Source organism: Gigantopelta aegis, chromosome 5 (assembly GCF_016097555.1).
Source record: "Gigantopelta aegis isolate Gae_Host chromosome 5, Gae_host_genome, whole genome shotgun sequence".
Lineage (NCBI taxonomy): Eukaryota > Metazoa > Mollusca > Gastropoda > Neomphalida > Peltospiridae > Gigantopelta > Gigantopelta aegis.
The window spans coordinates 23,207,624-23,231,007 of NC_054703.1; the positions used below are offsets into that span (position 1 = coordinate 23,207,624).

Below are 23,384 nucleotides of genomic sequence, written 5' to 3' on the forward strand. Positions count from 1 at the left end.
CATTGATCGTTGATAAGACTACAGATGAATTTTTGTGATTATAAATGTATCATACTGTAGTAGTACCAAAATATATATATATATATATATATATATATATATAGTATATATACATATATATACATATATATACATACATATATATATATATATATATATACATATATACATATATATATACATATATATATATATATATATATATATATATATATATATATATATATATACACACATACACAGGGCCATTGTAAGGGGGCAGTTGCCCATCCCCCACCCCCGAAAAAAATCCGGAAAAGATTATAGAAAGTTGAAGAAAATTCTCTTCTTAACCGTTTAAGGAGTTTTAGACTATTAACTACTCAGTTGCCACCCCCCTAGCTACAGCCCATATATATATATATATATACATATACATATACATATACATATACATATACATATACATATACATATATATATATATATATATATAATGTGCTTTGTAAGTCATGCTGAATTTGTGACAAACTATGATATTAAGAATAAAAATAATTCAGATGGATCTTTTGAGACACTAGCTTTAACATCTGTATAAATACCAAGATAGCATGTACAGTATGCTTAGGACGTCATGTTGTATTTGTGACAAGTATTTCTTCTTAGTTTTGTATTCCATGAACATTCCATATTCTTTTGTGACAAACTGTACTAACAAGGCTAACAGAGATGATTGTGTTTATGTTACCAAATTTAACATACTGTAATGTAATATACATGTAATACATACATTGTGTTTAAAGGCATACTGTCACAGATTTAAGGACCTTATTTCTCTAAAAATGGATAATAAATAAAAATTACATTAATTGTTGGAAACCAAATCTAGCTATTGCATCACCGTAACTGAACCATGTTAGAGTGAAATCCATGTCATCCTTCTCGGCAATTTTAGTTTTTGAATTATGGACCATTGCCATAAGTCCATTATTTTTACAAAATGTCATTAATAAATGGAGTATGATGGTTATGAAGATGGTTGAATAAAGTACATTTAGGGACAAATCAAATTATATTTGTTCAGGTAATACTTTGTTAGACCATTAAATAGGTCAGTGGTATGTAACAATATGCCTTTAATTAAGAAGTCATATGCTGTATTTGTGAAAACGATTTCTCCCTATTTCTCTATACCATAAATATTCTGCATTATTTTCTGACTAGCTGTGTTAATATACATTTTTTTTGTGATACTAAATTTGACATACCATAAATGTGCTTAACAAGTCATGCTGTCTTTTTGAAAAATATTTCTCCCTATTTCTCTATACCATGAACATTATTGTATTCATTTGTGACAAACTGTGGTAAAATTGCTAATACAGATACAGATGATTTTTTTTGTGTGTGATACAAAAGGTAACATACCCGGTAAGTAAATACATACAAAGTGACAAATATTTCTTCGTCGATCTGCATACCATGAACATTCTGTATTCACTTGTGACAAACTTTTGATAACAAGACTAACAAGAATACAGATTAATTTTTGTGATACTAAATTTAACATATGGTAGTACCAAATGTACCATGAACATCTATCTGTATTACTATGTGACAAGTATTTGTGAAAAGTATTTGTCTATATTTTTATATACCATAAACATTCTATATTCATTTGTGATAAATTGGTAACAAGGCTAATACAAATGAATTTCTGTGATACTAAATTTAACATACCGTAAATGTGCATAACAAGTCAAGCTGTATTTGTGAAACATATTTGTCCATATATCTATATACCATATAAACATTCGGTATTCATTAAGTGTTGAGCTGTGATAAAAAATAATGTTAATTGATCAAAGATGAACTGTGTGACAAATTGTGATAACAAGGTCAGTAAATTATGACTGGATTATGTGATACTAAATTTAACATTCTGTGATAACAAGATATATATGACTTGACCTGTTTATAACAATGACCTCTCCATATATTTCTATGTATCACAAACATTCTGTGTTCATTTGTGATAAACTGTGATAGAAAGATAACAGAGGACTTGATCTGTTTGTAATACTGATTAATTTCTCAACATTTGTGTGTATAACAAACATTCTGTGTTTATTTGTGGTAAACTTTGATAAAACGATAATAAATTACTGAACTTTGTAACATTGGTTTCTCAACATTTCTGTGTATCACATACATTGTGATTATTTGTGGTGTTGACCGGCCTCGGTGGCATCGTGGTTAGGCCATCAGTCTACAGGCTGGTAGGTACTGGGTTCAGATCCCAGTCGAGGCATGTAATTTTTAACCCAGATACCAACTCCAAACCCTGAGTGAGTGATACGCAAGGCTCAATGGGTAGGTATAAACCACTTGCACCGACCAGTGATCCATAACTGGTTCAACAAAGGCCATGGTTTGTGCTATCCTGCCTGTGAGAAGCGCAAATAAAAGATCCCTTGCTGCTAATCCGAAAGAGTAGCCCATGTAGTGGCGACAGCGGGTTTCCTCTCAAAATCTGTGTGGTCCTTAACCATATGTCTGACGCCATATAACCGTAAATAAAATGTGTTGAGTGCGTCATTAAATAAAATATTTCTTTCTTTCTGTGTATCACATACATTATGATTATTTGTGGTGAACTGTGACAGAAAGATAATAAGAAAGAAATGTTTTATTTAACAACTCACTCAACACATTTTATTACGGTTATATGGCGTCAGACATATGGTTAAGCACCACGCAGATATTGAGAAAGGAAACCCGCTGTCGCCACTTCATGGGCTACTCTTTTCAGTTAGCAGCAATGGATCTTTTATATGCACCATCCCGCAGTCAGGATAGTACCTACCACGTCCTTTGTTAAACCATTTGTGGAGCACTGGATGAAACGAGAAATAGCCAAATGGGTCCACCGACGGGGATCGATCCTAGATTGACCGCACATCAAGCGAATGCTTTACCACTGGCTTACTTCCCGCCCTTAGAAAGATAATAAATGACTTTATTTGTTTGTGTTCTGTCCTGTCTGTAGGATGGTGCACGCATATAAAAGATCTGTTGTTACTAATGAAAAGATGTAGAGAATTTCCTCTTTAAAAGAGAGGACAATTAAGACATTTGGCCTGGTATGCATATTCAACGATATATAGTGCACATTATTGCTTAATACGTATGATCGTATAGTTAATTAATAAAACGGTTAAATGTGACGGCTATTATATATAACGGGCGCAGCCATTTTGTACCATCTCAGTGAGTACGCCCTCTGGCGAGCTGGTGGTTACGTAATACTTAACGCGTAACGTCAGGATTGAGCCTTAGAACTAGAAAAACACAATCTGCCTGGTTTTTGTGGGATGATAAATAGTCATACATTGCAATGTTCTGTAATAATACGCATCCCAGAAGCCAGCAATAAGTATATCCAGCACTATATGTATTATTTTTCAATACAAAATCAAATACCATTGTCAAAGTGGCTACAAAACAAGTCGAAACAATAAACAATGTTTTGCCCATGCACTGAAATGATACACTGGGTGTTTTCTTAGTTAATTGGTCTATGCTGTTGCTTCTACCTGTGATTCCTGACTGGCAGGTGTGTATTTGATTGGTAACCAGACGAGCCAATTAATTGACGCTGTCTAGACACAAAAATACATACCGGTATTGTGGAATATTACCTGTCACCCCTAAAATTGTAATGGATATGGTTTATTACTGTAAATAGTTCTGTAAAACTATTTATTACGTAGACTTTTCCATCTAAAACCACAGAACTGACCAATTATGTAGTCCAAAAGAAAAGAAAATGATCACTTGGGTATCGTGGGTTGTCGTTTTTGCTCCAACGTTGCATATCAATAGGCCTAATAGTGTACATTTTTCCTTTTGATTATTTAACAGAGAAAAATACTATAACCCCATTTTGTTCCGTTAATGCGACTTGAAATATATTTAGTTAAATAGTTTATTATATTATTACGTCATTTATGCTGTTTTACAAGTCAGGTTGATCAAAGAGAAGCGCCTTGTCGAAAATTACTGCTTTTGTTTACACTGTACATACAGGAGATGGTCAGGAGCTGACGTCACTTCGCCCCAAGCTATCCCACCGGACGTCACAAAAACGAAACAAAATGCCTGCCCCCACTTAGCAGGAATAATCATGGGTTTTTTATTAACTCTAAAATTACGCGTTTTTCATTTGCTAAAGTGTCAGTATGTGTTGGTGGTCCGGGTATGAATCTTTCCAACACATAAGGCTCTTGTTCGAGTTGACCATACCTTTAAGACTATGGGCCGATTTCATATGTCTAGGTTATCGGTGGGTTTTGGAAACATATGGTTTAAACCTAGGTTAAACCCTGGGTCATGTTTAATGTGCATTTCACATGTCTGGTTTTCCGTAACCCCAGTTTAACACTGGGTTACAATTGTATTGCTTGTTTAAACCTGCTCTTGAGGTGGGTTTTCGCTGGGTTTTCTCAGTGTAACTTTTCTTCATGGATAATTTCGGCAGCAAAATTGTGTTTTATGTCAGTATTGCAGAGCCATGAAATGTGAACGTATTTTAGAGCTCATTTGAAGCCACTACAGAAGCGAATACAGGGTGGGGGTAGGGGGTTCAAACCTCCCTCCCCCTTTAGACAAGATGCCTATTTTCTTTCTTTTTTTTAGCACGACAGTATAATTAGATCCACCTCTATACCATGTTCGAGGCAAACGAATAACAAAGCGCCTGAGATATATAGAGGATAATAAATGAGATGCCAGTTATTATCAAATTTATGTCCCGAGTCAAATATTTTGTTGTTGTCGCGAGCTTTAGCAAGTGAAAAATGAAAAGTATTTCACTCGGAACATACATTTGACAATAACTGGTACCGAGTTTGCTATTCTATTTATTACCCCAGCTATGTTTTCTCTAAACCCCTTTATTTTAGACGCACATGCGTGTACATGTAGGCTACAGAAACAATGTAAACCACTTTACACACTGTACTGGGTATTGCTATAACTTTGCATTTTAATCACGTTCACAGATAGTTTCAAAAACAAAAGTTATCGCTAAAAATATAAATAATGATATGCGTTAAAATGACATTTTGTTATAAATTTAACATTAAAATAATCGCGAACACAAACTCATCAAAGTACATGACGTCATTTTGTGTGTTTGTCAAATCGTGATCATGATATATTTAGTACCGACAAAGTCATTGGTTTATATAAGCGTCAGATCATCCAGTAATATAGTAATCACACCACTGCAGAATATTAGCTAATCCCCCATCTCGAACACGAATGCTAATAGTATACCGATAACGAGCTTCAACTACTATTCCTTGCTTATGTCCCTTTCCAAATCTGCGGGTAACCCATGTAAAAAGCGTGGTTTTGTAAACACGGGTAAAACACACACACCTGTAAAATGCACCACGGGTGTATGTCTTGGTAAGGTTTTTCAGCGTTTTACGTAAACCAGTGTTAAACCTAGGTTTGCATATAGCCTGGTGTTACGAAACCCAGACATGTGAAATGCACCACGGGTGTATGTCTTGGTAAGGTTTTTCAGTGTTTTACGTAAACCAGTGTTAAACCTAGGTTTTCAAATAGCCTGGTGTTACGAAACCCAGCCATGTGAAATGCACCACGGGTGTATGTCTTGGTCAAGTTTTTCAGTGGTTTATGTAAACCAGTGTTAAACCTAGGTTTTCATATAGCCCGGTGTTTCGAAACCCAGACATATGAAATCAGCCCTATATGTTTGACCTTCAATAGCCGATGATTACTAAATCAATGTGCTCTAGTGGTGTTATTAAACAAAACAATTTTTTTTATTTGTTTGTAACATTGAATTCTCCACACTTCTGTGTATCACAAACTGTCTTAGTTCGAGTATGTTTGACATCCAATAGCTGATAATTACTAAATCAATGTGCTCTAGTAGTGTCGTTAAACAAAACAAACTTTTTTTTTTTTTTGTAACATTGAATTTACCACATTTCTGTATATCACAAACTTTCTTAGCTCGAGTATGCTTGACATCCAATAGCCGCTGATTACTAAAGCAATGTGCTCTAGTGGTGTCGTTAAACAAAACAAACTTTCTTTTTGTTTTTGGTAACATTGAATTCTCCACACTTCTGTGTATCACAAACTTCCTTAGCTGGAGTATGTTTGACATTCAGTAGCCGATGATAACTAAATCAATGTGCTCTAGTGGTTTCGTTAAACAAAACAAACTTTTTTCTTCTTTTTTTGGTAACATTGAATTCTCCACATTTTTGTGTATCATAAACCTTCTTAGTTTGAGTATGTTTGATGTCCAATAGCCGATGATTACTAAATCAATGTGCTCTAGTGGTGTCGTTAAACAAAACAATTTTTAAAAATTTGTTTGTAACATTGAATTCTCCACACTTCTGTGTATCACAAACTTTCTTAGCTCGAGTATGCTTGACATCCAATAACCAATGATAACTAAATCAGTGTGCTCTAGTGGTGTCGTTAAACAAAACCAAACGTTTTTTTCTTGTTTGGGGGGTAACATTGAATTTACCACATTTCTGTATATCACAAACTTTCTTAGCTCGAGTATGCTTGACATCCAATAGCCGCTGATTACTAAAGCAATGTGCTCTAGTGGTGTCGTTAAACAAAACAAACTTTCTTTTTGTTTTTGGTAACATTGAATTCTCCACACTTCTGTGTATCACAAACTTCCTTAGCTGGAGTATGTTTGACATTCAATAGCCGATGATAACTAAATCAATGTGCTCTAGTGGTTTCGTTAAACAAAACAAACTTTTCTTCTTCTTTTTTTGGTAACATTGAATTCTCCACATTTTTGTGTATCATAAACCTTCTTAGTTTGAGTATGTTTGATGTCCAATAGCCGATGATTACTAAATCAATGTGCTCTAGTGGTGTCGTTAAACAAAACAATTTTTAAAAATTTGTTTGTAACATAGAGTTCTTCACATTTCTGTGTATCACAAACTTTCTTAGTTCGAGTATGTTTGACGTCCAATAGCTGATAATTACTAAATCAATGTGCTCTAGTAGTGTCGTTAAACAAAACAAACTTTTTTTTTTTTTTTGTAACATTGAATTCTCCACACTTCTGTGTATCACAAACTTTCTTAGCTCGAGTATGCTTGACATCCAATAGCGATGATAACTAAATCAGTGTGCTCTAGTGGTGTCGTTAAACAAAACCAATTTTTTTTTTCTTGTTTGGGGGGGGGGGGGTAACATTGAATTTACCACATTTCTGTATATCACAAACTATCTTAGCTCGAGTATGCTTGACATCCAATAGCCGCTGATTACTAAAGCAATGTGCTCTAGTGGTGTCGTTAAACAAAACAAACTTTCTTTTTGTTTTTGGTAACATTGAATTCTCCACACTTCTGTGTATCTCAAACTTTCTTAGCTCGAGTATGTTTGACATCAAATAGCCGACGATAACTAAATCAATGTGCTCTAGTAGAGTCGTTAAACAAAACAATGTAACATTGAATTCTCCACATTTCTGTGTATCACAAACTTTCTTAGCTGGAGTGTTGTCAAGCCATGCCCTATTTATATGTCGTCGGGGGGGGGGGGGGGGGGGGGGGGGGGGGGGGGGGGCTTAGAGATGATTGTATGTAATAGGACTATGTAATAGGACTGTATGTGATGGGACTGTATGTGATGGGACTGTATGTGATGGGACTGTATGTAATGGGACTATGTGATAGGACTGTATGTAATGGGACTGTATGTGATGGGACTGTATGTAATGGGACTATGTGATAGGACTGTATGTGATAGGACTGTATGTAATGGGACTATATTTAATGGGACTGTATGCAATGGGACTGTATGTGATGGGACTGTATGTAATAGTACTGTATGTAATAGGACTGTATATAATAGGACTATGTAATAGGACTATGTAATGGGACTGTATGTCATAGGACTGTATGTCATAGGACTGTATATAATATGACTGTATGTAATATGACTATGTAATAGGACTGTATGTCATAGGACTGTGTGTCATAGGACTGAATGTGATAGGACTGTATATAATAGGACTGTATGTAATAGGACTGTATGTAATAGGACTATGTAATGGGACTATATCATAGGACTGTATGTAATAGGACTGTATATAATAGGACTGTATGTAATATGACTATGTAATAGGACTGTATGTCATAGGACTGTGTGTCATAGGACTGAATGTGATAGGACTGTATATAATAGGACTGTATGTAATGGGACTGTATGTAATAGGACTATATGTGATGGGACTGTATGTGATGGGGCTGTATGTAATAGGACTGTATATAATAGGACTGTATGTAATTGGATTGTATGTCATGGGACTGTATGCCATGGGACTGTATGTAATGGGACTGTATGTAATAGGACTGTATGTGATGGGACTGTATGTGATAGGACTATGTAATGGGACTGTATGTCATAGGACTGTATGTGATGGAACTGTATGTAATGGGACTATGTGATGGGACTGTATGTGATAGGACTATAGGACTGTATAATAGGACTGAATGTAATGTGACTGTATATAATGGTACTGTATGTAATGGGACTGTATGTGATAGGACTATGTGATAGAACTGTATGTAATGGGACTATGTGATGGGACTCTATGTTATAGGACTGTATGTGATGGGACTGTATGTGATGGGACTATGTAATAGGACTATGTAATGGGACTGTATGTGATGGGACTGTATGTGATGGGACTGCATGTGATGGGACCATGTGATGGGACTGTATGTGATAGGACTGTATGTAATGGGACTGTATATGATAGGAATGCATGTGATGGGACTATGTAATGGGACTATGTGATAGGACTGTATGTAATGGGACTGTATGTGATGGGACTGTATGTAATGGGACTATGTGATAGGACTGTATGTGATAGGACTGTATGTAATGGGACTATATTTAATGGGACTGTATATAATGGGACTGTATGTGATGGGACTGTATGCAATAGTACTGTATGTAATAGGACTGTATATAATAGGACTATGTAATAGGACTATGTAATGGGACTGTATGTGATAGGACTGTATGTGATAGGACTGTATGTAATGGGACTATATTTAATGGGACTGTATATAATGGGACTGTATGTGATGGGACTGTATGCAATAGTACTGTATGTCATAGGACTGTATATAAAACGACTGTATGTGATAGGACTGTATGTAATAGGACTGTATGTCATAGGACTATGTATTGGGACTATATCATAGGACTGTATGTAATAGGACTGTATGTAATAGGACTGTATGTAATAGGACTGTATGTCATGGGACTGTATGCAATGGGACTGTATGTAATAGGACTATATGTGATGGGACTGTATGTGATAGGACTATGTAATGGGACTGTATGTCAGGACTGTATGTGATGGAACTGTATGTAATGGGACTATGTAATGAGACTATGTGATGGGACTGTATGTGATAGGACTATAGGACTGTATAATAGGACTGTATGTAATGGGACTGTATATAATGGGACTGTATATAATGGGACTGTATGTAATGGGACTATGTGATAGGACTATGTAATGGGACTGTATGTGATAGGACTGTATGTGATAGGACTATGTGATAGGACTGTATGTAATTGGACTGTATGTCATGGGACTGTATGCAATGGGACTGTATGTAATAGGACTATATGTGATGGGACTGTATGTGATAGGACTATGTAATGGGACTGTATGTCAGGACTGTATGTGATGGAACTGTATGTAATGGGACTATGTAATGAGACTATGTGATGGGACTGTATGTGATAGGACTATAGGACTGTATAATAGGACTGTATGTAATGGGACTGTATATAATGGGACTGTATGTAATGGGACTGTATGTAATGGGACTATGTGATAGGACTATGTAATGGGACTGTATGTGATAGGACTGTATGTGATAGGACTGTATGTAATTGGACTGTATGTAATGGGACTGTATGTTATAGGACTGTATGTGATGGGACTGTATGTGATAGGACTATGTAATAGGACTGTATGTAATGGGACTGTATGTGATGGGACTGTATGTGATAGGACTGTATGTGATGGGACTGTATGTGATGGGACTGCATGTGATGGGACTGTATGTGATAGGACTGTATGTAATGGGACTGTATATGATAGGAATGTATGTAATGGGACTGTATGTGATAGAACTGTATGTGATAGGACTATGTGATGGAACTGTATGTGATGGGACTGTGACTGTATGTGATAGAACTGTATGTGATAGGACTGTATGTAATAGGACTCTATTTAATAGATACGGGAAATTGGATAACCAAATGGTCGTCAGCTACTGTGTCTAAAATACAAATTGTTTCCTAAATCTGATGCCACAGACCTTTTGTTTCAGTATTCTCCAAGTCGAATCAGGACATTAAACTTACATGAAGAAACACAAAGAAACACGGCGCTCCCTTGCAGTAACACAGAGGAACGCGTGTGGACACGTGACACAATCAACGCCGCTCTTAGCTGGTAGCCGTACGCCAAAGACTATCCGAGTTGGTTAAAGTTCGAAGTTCACCCAACTTTTCATCCCACAGCCAAAACTACCAGTTCTGTCATTGGTGATAAACGCGAGAGTGTTGTAATAAAAATGTTGGTTCATCTTTAATTTCATTTTAACTTATTTTCGTGCTTATATCCAACTAAGGTTTAAGCACGCTGTCTTGGGCACACACTTGAGCTATCTGGGCTGTCTGTCCAGGACAGTGGGTTAGTTGTTACTGTGAGAGAAGAGGGTGTAGTGGCCTTACACCTACCCACTGATCCCTTAAGAACTCGCTCTGGGTTGGAGCTGGTATAGGGCTGTGATCCCTGTACCTACCAGCGTGTAGTCCGATGGCGTAACCACTGCGCCATCTTTGAACTAGTGTCAGTGTACCATCTACCACTGTGCTTGATACATTTGCTTGGTCCTACTAAAAATAGCATGACAATATTTGTGCGCAACTAAGGTAGTCGTAGACGCTACCCGTTATGTCTGAAATGAGCAGCTTGACCCCATTTTTTTCTTTCTAATTTACTTTAAGGATGAGGGGTAATTGTATTTATATCCATGTCGATTGAAACGTTGCGGGTAACAATTTTAGCCACATATGTTACTATCGTCGTCTATGGGATTTGATTCTGTGGTATACACCCAGCTGCAGGAGCCGTATCATTAACCCCTGTAATTAAGAAAGTGTCCACGGCAAAAAACGTCATTCAAAAAATAAATTCTCAATAGTCCAAGGCGAAAAAGTGCTGCGGAGAACTAAAACCTCCACGGCAATCTCCACGGCATTACGAATTGCCGTGGGCAATTGCAGGGGTTGTATCATACAGTCATACGGACAACTCGGCTACTTGTTCGCCTGATGATTGCTTTCATTTTGCAATTTACGATATGTGATAATCCTGTTTCAGATAATTTGATAAATAATTATTAAGAAAACAAATTAAAATAATTTAAAGGGACTATGCTGGTAAAGTCGACCAACAAGCGAATTACAACTGTAATTTCACGTTAGTTATATGTGTTTAGGTCTCACTACACAGATCACTTCCGGGTGAGAGTTGATTGATGACGGTCCACTATAGTTCCTAATTGTGACACGTTATGGTTCGCATATTCACTTCTAGGAAATGGTGAAGAATTAAAACAATATGTTTAATGGTAAGCCTTCTGGCTGTATTTTACCCATATTATTTTGTGATATTGTGTATCGACCTTTTGGGACATGGGTGTACAGCGCAAGAGACAGCCTGAGTGAATCGGTTAATGAACCACCTGGTCGGACCGGTACTACAGCCAGATACGGTCATATAGCAAAACAATTAGACGGAAATGTTCTCAATTTTGGAGTGAAAATAAATGCTCATATAATGTATTTTCGCAATGGTGTATGTTGTTAGTGCCAATGAGAACCCGTTCTATTGGCAATCTTCGTTTGAAGTTGGGCAATTTAACATGGGTTTCAATGGCAGATGACATCTGTGTAGTGAGACCTTATTATCCACATACTTCAAGCTTCTTCTTCTGCGATCCCGGCCATGTTAGATGGGTAGTCCGGTATTGTGGACGAAGTCCGCAGTCAGCCTTAGCAACGTCGCCGGTCCCCACAGCTTCTCCCTTAGATCCACTGCACTGGGCCACGTTTGCTGTCGCAGAGTGTCGAAGGTGGGACAGGATTGGATAATGTGGGCTGGTGTCTGTGGACCAATGCCACATGGGCACTCGTCCGTGTGAGGGATTTTCAGCCTGAAGAGATGCGAGAGGAGCTGACAATGTCCTGTTCTCAGCCTGAAGATGATGACCTGTTGTGACCTGTTCAGCTGGTAGATTCCATGCAGACGCTGCCTCCACATGTTCTTGAAGTGTTTTTTTAGAAGGGTCTTGACTTTACCGTATGACATCTGTTGGGCAGTTTGCTCCTGTTTGCTGTCCAGTTTGGAGAGTCTGTCAACTTTTTCATTTGCCATAACACCACAGTGGGAGGGGATCCATTGTAACACCAGTTTTGTTTTGGAGCCCAGTGTTTGGAGTTCCCTTCTGGTATCCTGGAGGATCTTGTCTATCTGTGTGGACTGAAGACTCTGGAGAAGGGCTCGGCAATCAGTGAGGAAGACTGTGTGAGAAAATGGGTCGTCTCTTCCATTCAGGATCTGAGCAGCATGAAGTAAGGCGCAGGTTTCAGCTCTGAAGTTGGTGGAGAACTGACCAGTGGCGACAGACTTGGTGTCAGAGCTGTATGTAGACACCACCTCCCCCATTTCGCACATTTTCTGCAGAGCCATCTGTATAGACTCGGGTCCAGGTGGTGGGTGGGATACTTCAAGCTATTCAGGGAAATACAACGAATGACGTAATGTTGTGAAGCGACGTCATAACAATGCGGCTTAAAAGCTGATCAAAATGACGTAATTTCTGAAAATGGGGTCGTTTCGTTGTCTCATTTTAGGTCTCACTACACAGATCACTTCTGGGTGAGAGTTCATTGATGACGGTCCACTATTGTTCCTAATTGTGACACATGTTATGGTTCACATATTCACTTCTAGGAATTGGTGAAGAATTAAAACAATATATATGCTTAATTGTACGCTTTCTGGCTGTATTTTACCCATGTCGTTTTGTAATATTGAGCATCGACGGTTTCAATCACAGATGCCATCTGTGTAGTGAGACCTTATTATCCACATAATTCAACTTGTTCAAGGAAATACAACGAATGACGTAATTTTGTGAAGCGACGTCATAACAATGCGGCTTAAACGCTCATCAAAATGACGCAATTTCTAAAAATGACGTCGTTTCGTTGTCTCATTTTAGTTACATTTGAAACATTTTGAAATGGTCCCAGCTTGTTATTCACGAAAATAATAGTTTTGGATAATATGGATAATAAAAAAATTATTACACTCTCGTGTCAGGATTCATGTATTACCTCGCTCTCGCTCGGGTAATACAATAATCCTGACACTCGTTTCGTAAAATCAGTACGACACACAAGCTCGTACAATAATCTCTATGTAGGTCAGGCCTGGTCATAAACTATAATTGGTACTAGGTTAAACTTCATTTTATTTCCTAATATATTTGTTGTAGCCGCGTCCCAAGGATATCAACAGTGTCCAGAGAATACAAATAACATTCACAATGTTTCAGTTTCCAGAATTATACATTTATTTAAAAGTTATGAGTAAATAAAAATAAAGTTAATGTTCACAGGTAAGTTTCCAACAGATAGATCTCTTCCTTTCAGCTCTAATTATATCAAACCAGAGAGGACTGTATCTCCAATAAATGTAAACAGCTTACAGTTGCTCGTACATATTACTTCCCATCTTCATAAATCAAGGCTAATATTAGTTCCTCGTATTCAGCCTTGATACATGTAGTCAAGATTACTGATATCCACTACTAGCGCCCTCTATTGGAAGAAAATTTGTAACACCGATTATGTCCCTTACACGATGACATCGCTGACCAATCACAGCATCGGTAACATGCGACAATCTTGAAAGCAATATAAAAAATTAACCGCCGAAACCTTTTTTTTTAACATATCGTGACAAACACGACACGTTTCCACGGACGCTGACTCTGCCATCTTTGTTTACAATAACAAGGGAATCTATAGGTAGTACTATACCAAATAACTTCCGGCTGGGTCAAAGTTCGAGGTGCACCCAACTTTTGATAGAGAAGTGAACACCACAAGTCCTGTGATTGGTTATAAATGTGAGTGTGTTGGCTGTAACAAATAATAGTTTCATCTGGGTAAAATAAATGTGCAATTTTGTTTCATCTAGTACCAATGTGTCAAGTAGCCTTGTGCTTGAAACATGTATGGGGTACCTGTAAAAAAAAGTACTCGAATTTTGTGCGAAACTAGGGTAGTCATAGACGCTACCCGTTATCTCAGAAACGAGCAGCTTGACCCCCATTTTTTTCTGATTCACTTTAAGTGTAAGGGATGGTAGTATTTATATCCGTGGCGTTTATGTCGGTTGATACATTGCAGGTAGGAGTTTTAGCCGCATATGTTACTATTGTCGTCTATGGGATTTGATTTGGTAGTGTACACCATATAAGTAGCGTTGCGATTCGTTGCAATCAGATCTCATCGCATCCAATGAAATTTAAGCATTTTGTGGCACGATTTCATGACGACATGTATCAAGGCTGAATACGAGGAACGAATATTAACCTTGATTTATGAAGATGATTACTTCCATGAAAGAAGTTCATTAAATAGAGTTGGTAAGTTAATAAAATTTACTTTTATTCCAGTGTCGATTTAAATGTATGTAATGTAATAAAGTTAGAAAGTTGGAAAGTTGGAAAATGGGGACATGCTTTTAATGTTTGCCTGTCAGACCACGAACGAGTGCGAGAACAACCGTTGACGTCCATTGACGTCAGCCTTTTATACTTTTTTTTATAGTACCATGTGACGTCATGACAGCCAATCAGAAATTACGTCACGCTAGGAAGAGATTTACCGTTACAAAATAAATATTTCATTTAATGATTACGTTATGCACACAATTGCTCAATAAATAAAGTAATTGCTTTTTGGGCCAGCTTCCGTTTGCAATTTACAGTTTATAAATGCACACTCTAGATCCAGAGAAACTTCAACTTTTTTACGTCAGTTTAGTCCATAGCGAAAGCATTACAAACTTGAAATAATTAATAGTGGAAATTTTTAAAGTGCATAAATATAAAACTAACATTTTTAATTGCTTTTTTTGTCTAAAATTAGCGTAAAACTATTTTATAGAAAAAACCTTTAGAATATTTATAAAAACGACATTATTGACCAGGCACAGCAACACGCTATTTTGCATTGCAAATATATTGGAAATTCAGGCTAACAATACAAACAAATTCTAATGTGCATAAAAATTAGATTATCACTATACAATTGCTTTTTTGGTCTAATTTCAATATAAAATAGTTTTAATGAAAAAGCCTTTGAGGATATTATAAAAACGACATTATTTACTTGGCACCGTAACAAGCTACATATATGGTGCATTGCAAATACATGGGGAATTCAAACTAATAATACACACAAATTCTAATGTGCATAAACATGAGACTATCATTACACAATTGCGTTTTTGGTCTAATTTCAATACAAAATAGTTTCAATGAAAAGCCTTTGAGGTAATTATAAAAACAGCATTTTAATGCTGTTGTTTACAAACATTGTGTACCGATATATCTAACCTTAGCAACCAGTATGTGTAAACAGGTTCTCAGCGTACAAGGATATAATTCCTAAAAGCACTAACATTACAGTAAACAGATTTTCAGTTATTATCTCAATTAATTAATAAAATGATTTGTCATAATATACAAACAATATTAGGATTCGTTTAGCTAAGAAAATAGCTAATCGATCGTACAAGTTTTGGAGGAAAATAAACTTTACTGAAGGGCAAGGTCGCTCTCGGCAGCTTGTCAAAACAGTCGATCATTTATAAACATAGTTTCATACACTATAAACATATTATTTTGAAATACAACTAAATGTAGATCGCATTGTGCATCCAAACGATCGCTAATAACAATGGTTACGCAATTTCGTTTTTGTCTATAGTGCGCGACACGACAAACTGCACTACTGAGAATTTCATTAAACAATAACAATAATAAATGGCAAAGTTCCAGACATTACAGAATACAAGCAAATATGCAAATAATTACTACTAAATGTAAATATAAATATTCTGTTTTGTCCAATATTAAAATTACTTGACAAAGGTCCTTGTCACAGCACAGTTACGTAAATTGTTGGGACAGCTATTATAGGCATATATATATATATATATATATATATATATATATATATATATATATATATATATATATACATGTATTAAGGTGATCAGAAACACACTGAATATGTAGACTTTGATATCCTAAACAGGACACTTTAAATCTACTCAATAATAATATGTTGTGTGTTTTTTTGTACACAAATATGATGAATACTATTGTAAATAAAATTAATGTCATACTGCTTTTGTGTATACATTTTTGATACTGCTGTTGTACATACATTTTTGATACTGCTTTTGTGTATACATTTTTGATACTGCTGTTGTACATACATTTTTGATACTGCTGTTGTACATATCTCTGAGAATTAAAAATCTGCGTGACCCATTTATCGGTTACGCAGAAATAAATCCAGGTAACCCATTTCCTTCTTGCGTAACAGGTTATATTCAAGGAGGCTAAATGGTGCTCCAAATTTTACGCGAGCAAAAAATAGGTTACGCAAAATTAGATTTGCAATTTTCAGAGGCCTGTTGTAAATAACCATGTAACACGATAATTATTATTGACTAAATACTTTTGCAAAACTCGTCCAAAATTGGGAGAAAATTGAGTTAAAAACATACATTGGCTGTTCGATATGTTATTTTGTTTTATTTAATGACAGCACTAGAGCACATTGATTTATTAATCATCGGCTATTGGATGTCAATCATTTGGTAATTTGGAAATATAGTTTCAAACAGGAAACTCGCTACATTTTTCCATTAGTAGCAAGGGATCTTTTATATGCACTATCCCACAGACTGGATAGTACATACCACAGCCTTTGATATACTAGTCGTGGCGCACTGGCTGGAACGAGAAAAGTTTGTCATCCAATAGCCGATGATTAATAACGCAATCTGCTCTAGTGGTGCGGTTCAACAAAACAAACTGTATCGGCAGTGTTTCCATAACAGATGGTTGTTTTGTTATTATGTATTTATTATTATTATCGACAAAGCAAGTCGAACGTAAAAACAAAATACTCACGGGGATGCACGACAAAACATGAATTGCCATAAAAGGAAATCAATACTGAACACATCAACACCTGCCAGTGCAGGCGGTCCCTCCTCCCCCCCCCCCCACCTTTCCTGTCATGGACGGAGGAGCACGACAGGCGTGCGCTACAACAGCTTGTTCTGAATGTGCACGTAAAACCCTATGACATGACATAACACATCAACAGGGTTTCTGCTAGAGGGTAAAATGGGTATGGCGCCATATCCAAATATTTTTGCAGATTTTTTTTTTTAAAGTTAACCTTTTGACAACATTAATTATTCTTATCATTACAGCATGATTTTCTTAAACCTGACCCTAAACTTAATCCATTTCTTTCTGGGGGAGACGCCCAATACCCCCCAATTGACTGTGGTTGCATTCAATTCCATAGCGCCATACCCAAAAATTTCTTTCTGGCAAAAACACTGACAGATTTTAAACAGAAGGAAGGAAAGCGTGTGTTATTTAACGACGCACTCAACACATTTTAATTACGACAACGGTTATATGGCATCGGACATGTGGTTATGGACCACACATATAATTTAGAGTTGAAACTGGGCAGAAATTTGAAAATAGCAATCAGTTAAAAAGAAAGAAAGAAAGAAGCATCCCACAGACAGCATAGCACATACCACGGCCTTTGTTACACTAGTTGTGGCTGAAACGAAATATAGGCCAATGGGCCCACCGACTGGGATCGATCCAAGACCGACCGCGCATCAGGCGAGAGCTTTACCACCGAGTTACGTCCTGCCCCAGATTTTAAACAGACCATTTTGTAGGGTATATCAAAGACCGTGGTATGTGCTATCCTGTCTGGGATATTGCATATATAAAAGATCCCTGGGCTACAAATGAAAAAATATAGCGGGTTTCCTCTCTAAGACTATATGCCAAAATTACCAAATGTTTGACATCCCATGGCCGATGATTAATAGATCAGTGTGCTCTAGTGATGTCGTTAAATAAAACAAACTTTAAACTTTTCTTCTGCAACAGATCGAATGTCTGCCTAGATTCAGTTCATTCAGGCTTAGGTTTAGGGTTAAGGTTAGTTTCAGAATTAGCATGCATGCTGGAACGTTCGGACGTCTTTCCGTTTCAGCAAATAGGAATTCCACAGCTCATCCATCTTATGTTTCGATCCACTGTGTAACACCAGGGGTCTCCCGGATTATCGAGACTTCGACATAAGTTTTCTGCGGCAGATAGCGTCGCTTCCGGAAACCTGTCCACGTTCTGGTATAACTGACGATGAGGAGAGTCCTGATCCCACCTCTGACACGTTATACCGGATTGTGTCGTCATCTTTCTCCCAGCATACGTCTCGTTGATAAGGTAACATTCTGGTTCCGGTTTCGGCGAAGAACCGCAGTCATCTACAAGAACAAATTAAGAAACACATGAAACGAGAAATATTCCATTGGGCCCACTGATGGGGATCGATCCTAAACCGACCGCGCATCAGGCGAGCGCTTTACCACTGGGCTAAAGTTAAAAGTGTTTAACGACACCACTAGAGTACATTGATTTATTAATCAGCGGCTATTAAATGTCAAACATTTGGTAATTCTAACATAGGCCCCTTAGTCTTAGAGAGGAAGCTCGCTAAATGTTTCCATTAATAGCAAGAGACCTTTTATATGCATGCATCCATCCATCCCACAGACAGGGTAGCACATACTACGGCCTTTGATATACCAGTCGTGGTGCACTGGCTGGAACGAGAAATAGCCCAACGTGCCTGTATATATGTGTTTATATATATTTAAAGACAATAACTGCTCCCTCTGATTCTGACTGTGTAGTTGACACGTACACCATATGTATACGCATGCGCAGAGTGTAGTGGACAGCACAAGTTTAGTAAAGTGGTTGGTTCAAGTTCCATGTGGTTTTGTGTAATTAAATTCGTTAGTGGTTAAATCCAGAAACACCCATTGAGATACAACAGTGCCAACTGACGGGGATCGATCTCACACCGACCGCGCATCAAGGGAGCGTTATACCACTAGGCTGTGACGTTGAAATACCCTTAAAATGGACTAAAACGCGATTCCATAACCGTCACTTCTCAGACGCACGTGCGTTTTTAAAAATATGAAAAATGCATTTTGTGGTATTAGAAACACCAGGATGACCAGAAACACTTCTGTTGTACGGAAATGGATAATCTAAACAATACAATGAAGGTACTGTCTGGTTTCAGAGATAAATGGCTCTAATAGTGAAGAACCTGCCTTAGTGTTTAAAAACTAGGGTCTGTTCCTACATGTTATAATATATTATAAAAAACCCAACCTATATTAGGCAGCCACCTATGTTAAGAGGTCATCTTTTTCATTCACCCGAATCGTCTAATGGAGTACAGTGCCCCTGATCCCCTCCCACTTCCGACGTCTATGAAAACAAACATTATTATACAATAATAATTTTTGTAAAAAATTGTATACAGCATAAAATTGTACAGTAATGATTCGAGGACCCCAACCTTGATCTTGCTCTTATTTCTCGGGACAATAAATTATTAAAAAAAACCCCACCCCAAAACTAAATATTATTATACATTAGACAATATTAGCCCGAGTACTCTGCCGTACGAGAGTTAGACAGATATTTGGACAGTTATGATCGCTCTCTCAATCAGATATTATTCTATAGCGAAAACACGGAATGGCTGACTACCACACGGGAGACAAAGATTCTCGCTCTATTACAACAACAATTATGTAGACATCGATCATTTTCGAGTTGGCCGATAACAAATATTTTACATAGCAACCACTAGAATAGACTAGACTAGACTACAATATATGTTACGACTAGTATCCACTAATACACAAACTACATGAGGAAACCCGACAGCACCCCCCTCCCATCAATAATATTCCGGTTAAATACGCAGATACTAACGGGTTTGTTCCTGTAGTGTATGTATTAGTGGTGAATAAGCTAAATTGTTCACTAGTGGCAAATGTCCATACCGTAATAGGTATGAAAAAAAATTATAGATTCAGTTGCTATTACACAAAAACAATGATAATAATAAAAACAAAAACAAAACACAAGAAGAAGAAAAAAAACAACCCCACACACAAAAAAAAAAACAACAGACAAATAAACAACACCCACCTGAAAGTAAACAAAAACTTTAAAATTAAAACGTTAAAAAAAATGTCATCAACTTTACCTTCTGTTTCATACTTCAGATAATATTTTCCTTCAGGAAATAGACTGGTATCTGTGGGTTTTAGACGATACGACGCACATGTATGATGGCGGCTGTTGTAAAGAAACGACCAACAATTCCGGGTGTTTGCGCAATCCGTTGCGCATTGAAAAAAATTGAACTTGCTGACGTTATACAAGTCCAGTTTACTGACGTTAAAATCCGCGTAGCATGGAACGTATGAGAAAGGTTCGATTTTGGAGCAAGTTTGATTGGTGATAATATTCACACAGCAGAACAACACAACTAAGACAACCATATGACGACGTGGTCGTAGGAGAAACGAGCGAGCAGCCATCTTGTCGGATGTAGAAGTGATCGGTTCTTTATTGAAGCACCGTGTTTTTAATTCATTACGTATGCTCATTGGTTAGAAACAATTGGTTAATTATTAACATACAGTAAAACTTGGTGTATAAGCAAAACATAGTAAAAATAGGTTTCTTCGATTTTTTCGCAATCGTTTTTTGACTAAACCAAGGGGTTTGTGAATTATTAACACGCAGTCGAACACGGTAGAACAAACACCATATTGCATAATACCAAGAGCTTTATATTTAAACTGATTAACCAGGAGCGGATCTAGGATGTGTCTGAGAGGTGGAGGTGGTGTCATAATCAAGTAGAAGAAGAAGAAGTTTGGTTTGTTTAACGACTCTACTAGAGCACATTGATTTATTAATCGGCTATTGGATGTCAAACATATTTGCATTTTGACATAGTCATGTGTTCAAACTGCATGCTTTTGGGTGTATTTTTGGCAATGTTCACATATATACACTAAGCCCAAGCGGGAGTTGGCGGATATCACATGTATATATATATATATATATATATATATATATATATATATATATATATATATATATATATATATATATGGAAACTTTCCCCATCAAACCTTAAAAAAGCCTCATTTGAATAAAGGTTTAGCTATTGAATATTTCACAAAATCAGATTGTTTGAAAATTACCCAAAATGATCACGCACCATTTTTGTCACAAGGAAAACCCGGTGTATGAATACCAAGCCTTGTTAGAGCTAAACCATTTGCACTGCTGGTGACAAACCAATTGTCATTTTAAAACAATAACTCATTGGCTATCACAAAGCTTAAAGGGACATACCCTAGTTTTTAAACACTAAGGCATATAAAATCATACTTTATGATTTAGATTATCAATTTCTGTACAATCGAAGTGTTTTGGAACATCCTGGTGTTTTTAATATCACAAACTGCATTTCTCATATTTTTAAAAACGCACGTGCGTCTGAGAAGTAACAGTTGTGGATTCGAGTTTTTGTCTATTTTTAGAGGGTATTTCACCATTTCAAAGTCACAGACTCGTGTTTCACTCAATTGTATCTTTATCCAAATGTGTTACAGATTTGTAGATTAAATAAACTTAGAGTTAATTTTCACGCGTTGAAACTAGGGTCTGTCCCTTTAAGAATTTACTTCTTATTCCAAATAATTAGCCTTCAAACATGTGGAAACCCGTGGGGCGGGAAGTATTTCAGTGGTACAGCGCTCGCTTGATGTGCGACTGATCTAGGATCGATTCCTGTCGGTGGGCCCATTGAGCTATTTCTCGTTCCAGCCAGTGCTCCACAATTGGTGTACTATCCTCTCTGTGGGATGGTGCATATAAAAGATCCCTCGCTGCTAATCGAAAAGAGTAGTGCATGAAGTGGCGACAGTGGGTTTCCTCTCTCATTATCTGTGTGCTCCTTAACCATATGTCCGACGCCATATTACCGTAAATAAAATGTGTTGAGTGCGTCGTTAAATAAAACATTTCTTTCCTTCCTTCTGCACAAACCCAACAAGCAAACTCTTTGCGCGCCAGTCTACACAAGGGAATTAACTGTGTACTGCTACCTTGACAACCCTGACTCCTCACATTGTCCAAAAACCAAATGAGACGCGTGTGCAGGTAGTGGGGCTGTATAGTGGGTGGGGGTTTGCAGGGGTGGAGGTGAACAGGGGTTGGAGTGTGCAGGGGTGGGAGTGTGCAGGGAGTGGGGCTGTACAGGGGTGGAGGTGTGCAGGGGTGGAGGTGAACAGGGGGTTGGGGTATGTAGGGGTGGGAGTGTGCATGGGTGAGGGTGTACAGGGGTTGGGATGTGCAAGTGATGGGAGTGGGGGTGGGGGTGGGTGGGGGTGCAGGTTTTATTAAACAGTAGACTGGTTTTGTTTTCCCAGAATAGTATTTCAGGGAGATGTTGTTCTCCTAAGCGTACGGGCTTCCATTTGCCCGGATTAAACGAAAACGCCCGAATCTGCATAACAACATTTATTCATATTAGCATTACCACCAAACATCTATGTAGGGTTGAAAACGAATCACTACGCATTTGTACAGAGATTACAACTAATTTTGAGAGTAGAATGACGGAAATACATGGTGAAAAGGTCTCAGGTTAGCTCAATCTCTTTAATTGTGACAGTAGAAATACAAAGGATCATCACAATGTTCGAAGTCGGCAATTTGCTACTGAACTCGTGTTTTCACACTTGGTCAAATACTACTTCCTGGTAGAATGCATAGCGTTAACAGAAATGTCTGGAACAGGTTAACGTCGGTTAGCACATTTTACCAGAATATCTCTATAACGTTTTGCCCGAATTTGAGGTTTTACAAACAACCCCACCCCGCCCCCGCCCCCGCCCCATGTCTCATACTCTTATGGTTGTTCTTGTATGTGACTATCTTACTTTCATACATATTTAAAAACACCAC

The 23,384-nt window shown here is 37.3% G+C and overlaps 2 protein-coding genes across 2 annotated transcripts; both read right to left on the reverse strand.

Annotated features, from left to right (window-relative positions):
* Positions 1 to 12,118: 12,118 nt before the first annotated feature.
* On the reverse strand, positions 12,119 to 12,859 carry LOC121373011. Its single transcript, XM_041499453.1, has one exon. The coding sequence runs from the start codon at positions 12,857 to 12,859 to the stop codon at positions 12,119 to 12,121; it is 741 nt and encodes a 246-aa protein (XP_041355387.1).
* A 4,726-nt stretch (positions 12,860 to 17,585) lies between these two features.
* On the reverse strand, positions 17,586 to 20,941 carry LOC121373431 (plasminogen-like). The gene is made up of 2 exons (XM_041500083.1): positions 20,602 to 20,941; positions 17,586 to 18,790 (listed from the first exon to the last, which is right to left on the reverse strand). The coding sequence occupies exons 1-2, from the start codon at positions 20,936 to 20,938 to the stop codon at positions 18,513 to 18,515; spliced, it is 615 nt and encodes a 204-aa protein (XP_041356017.1). The 5' UTR covers positions 20,939 to 20,941; the 3' UTR covers positions 17,586 to 18,512.
* Between the last annotated feature and the right edge of the window lie 2,443 nt (positions 20,942 to 23,384).

Bases quoted from the DNA above. Each gene is read 5' to 3' on its own strand.
- LOC121373431 (XM_041500083.1), bottom strand. From the start codon at position 20,938: ATGGCTGCTCGCTCGTTTCTCCTACGACCACGTCGTCATATGGTTGTC. The intron at 18,791-20,601 runs GTAAAGTTGATG...TTGTTCTTGTAG, and splicing joins TCTGAAGTATGAAACAGAAG to ATGACTGCGGTTCTTCGCCG.
- LOC121373011 (XM_041499453.1), bottom strand. From the start codon at position 12,859: ATGGCTCTGCAGAAAATGTGCGAAATGGGGGAGGTGGTGTCTACATAC.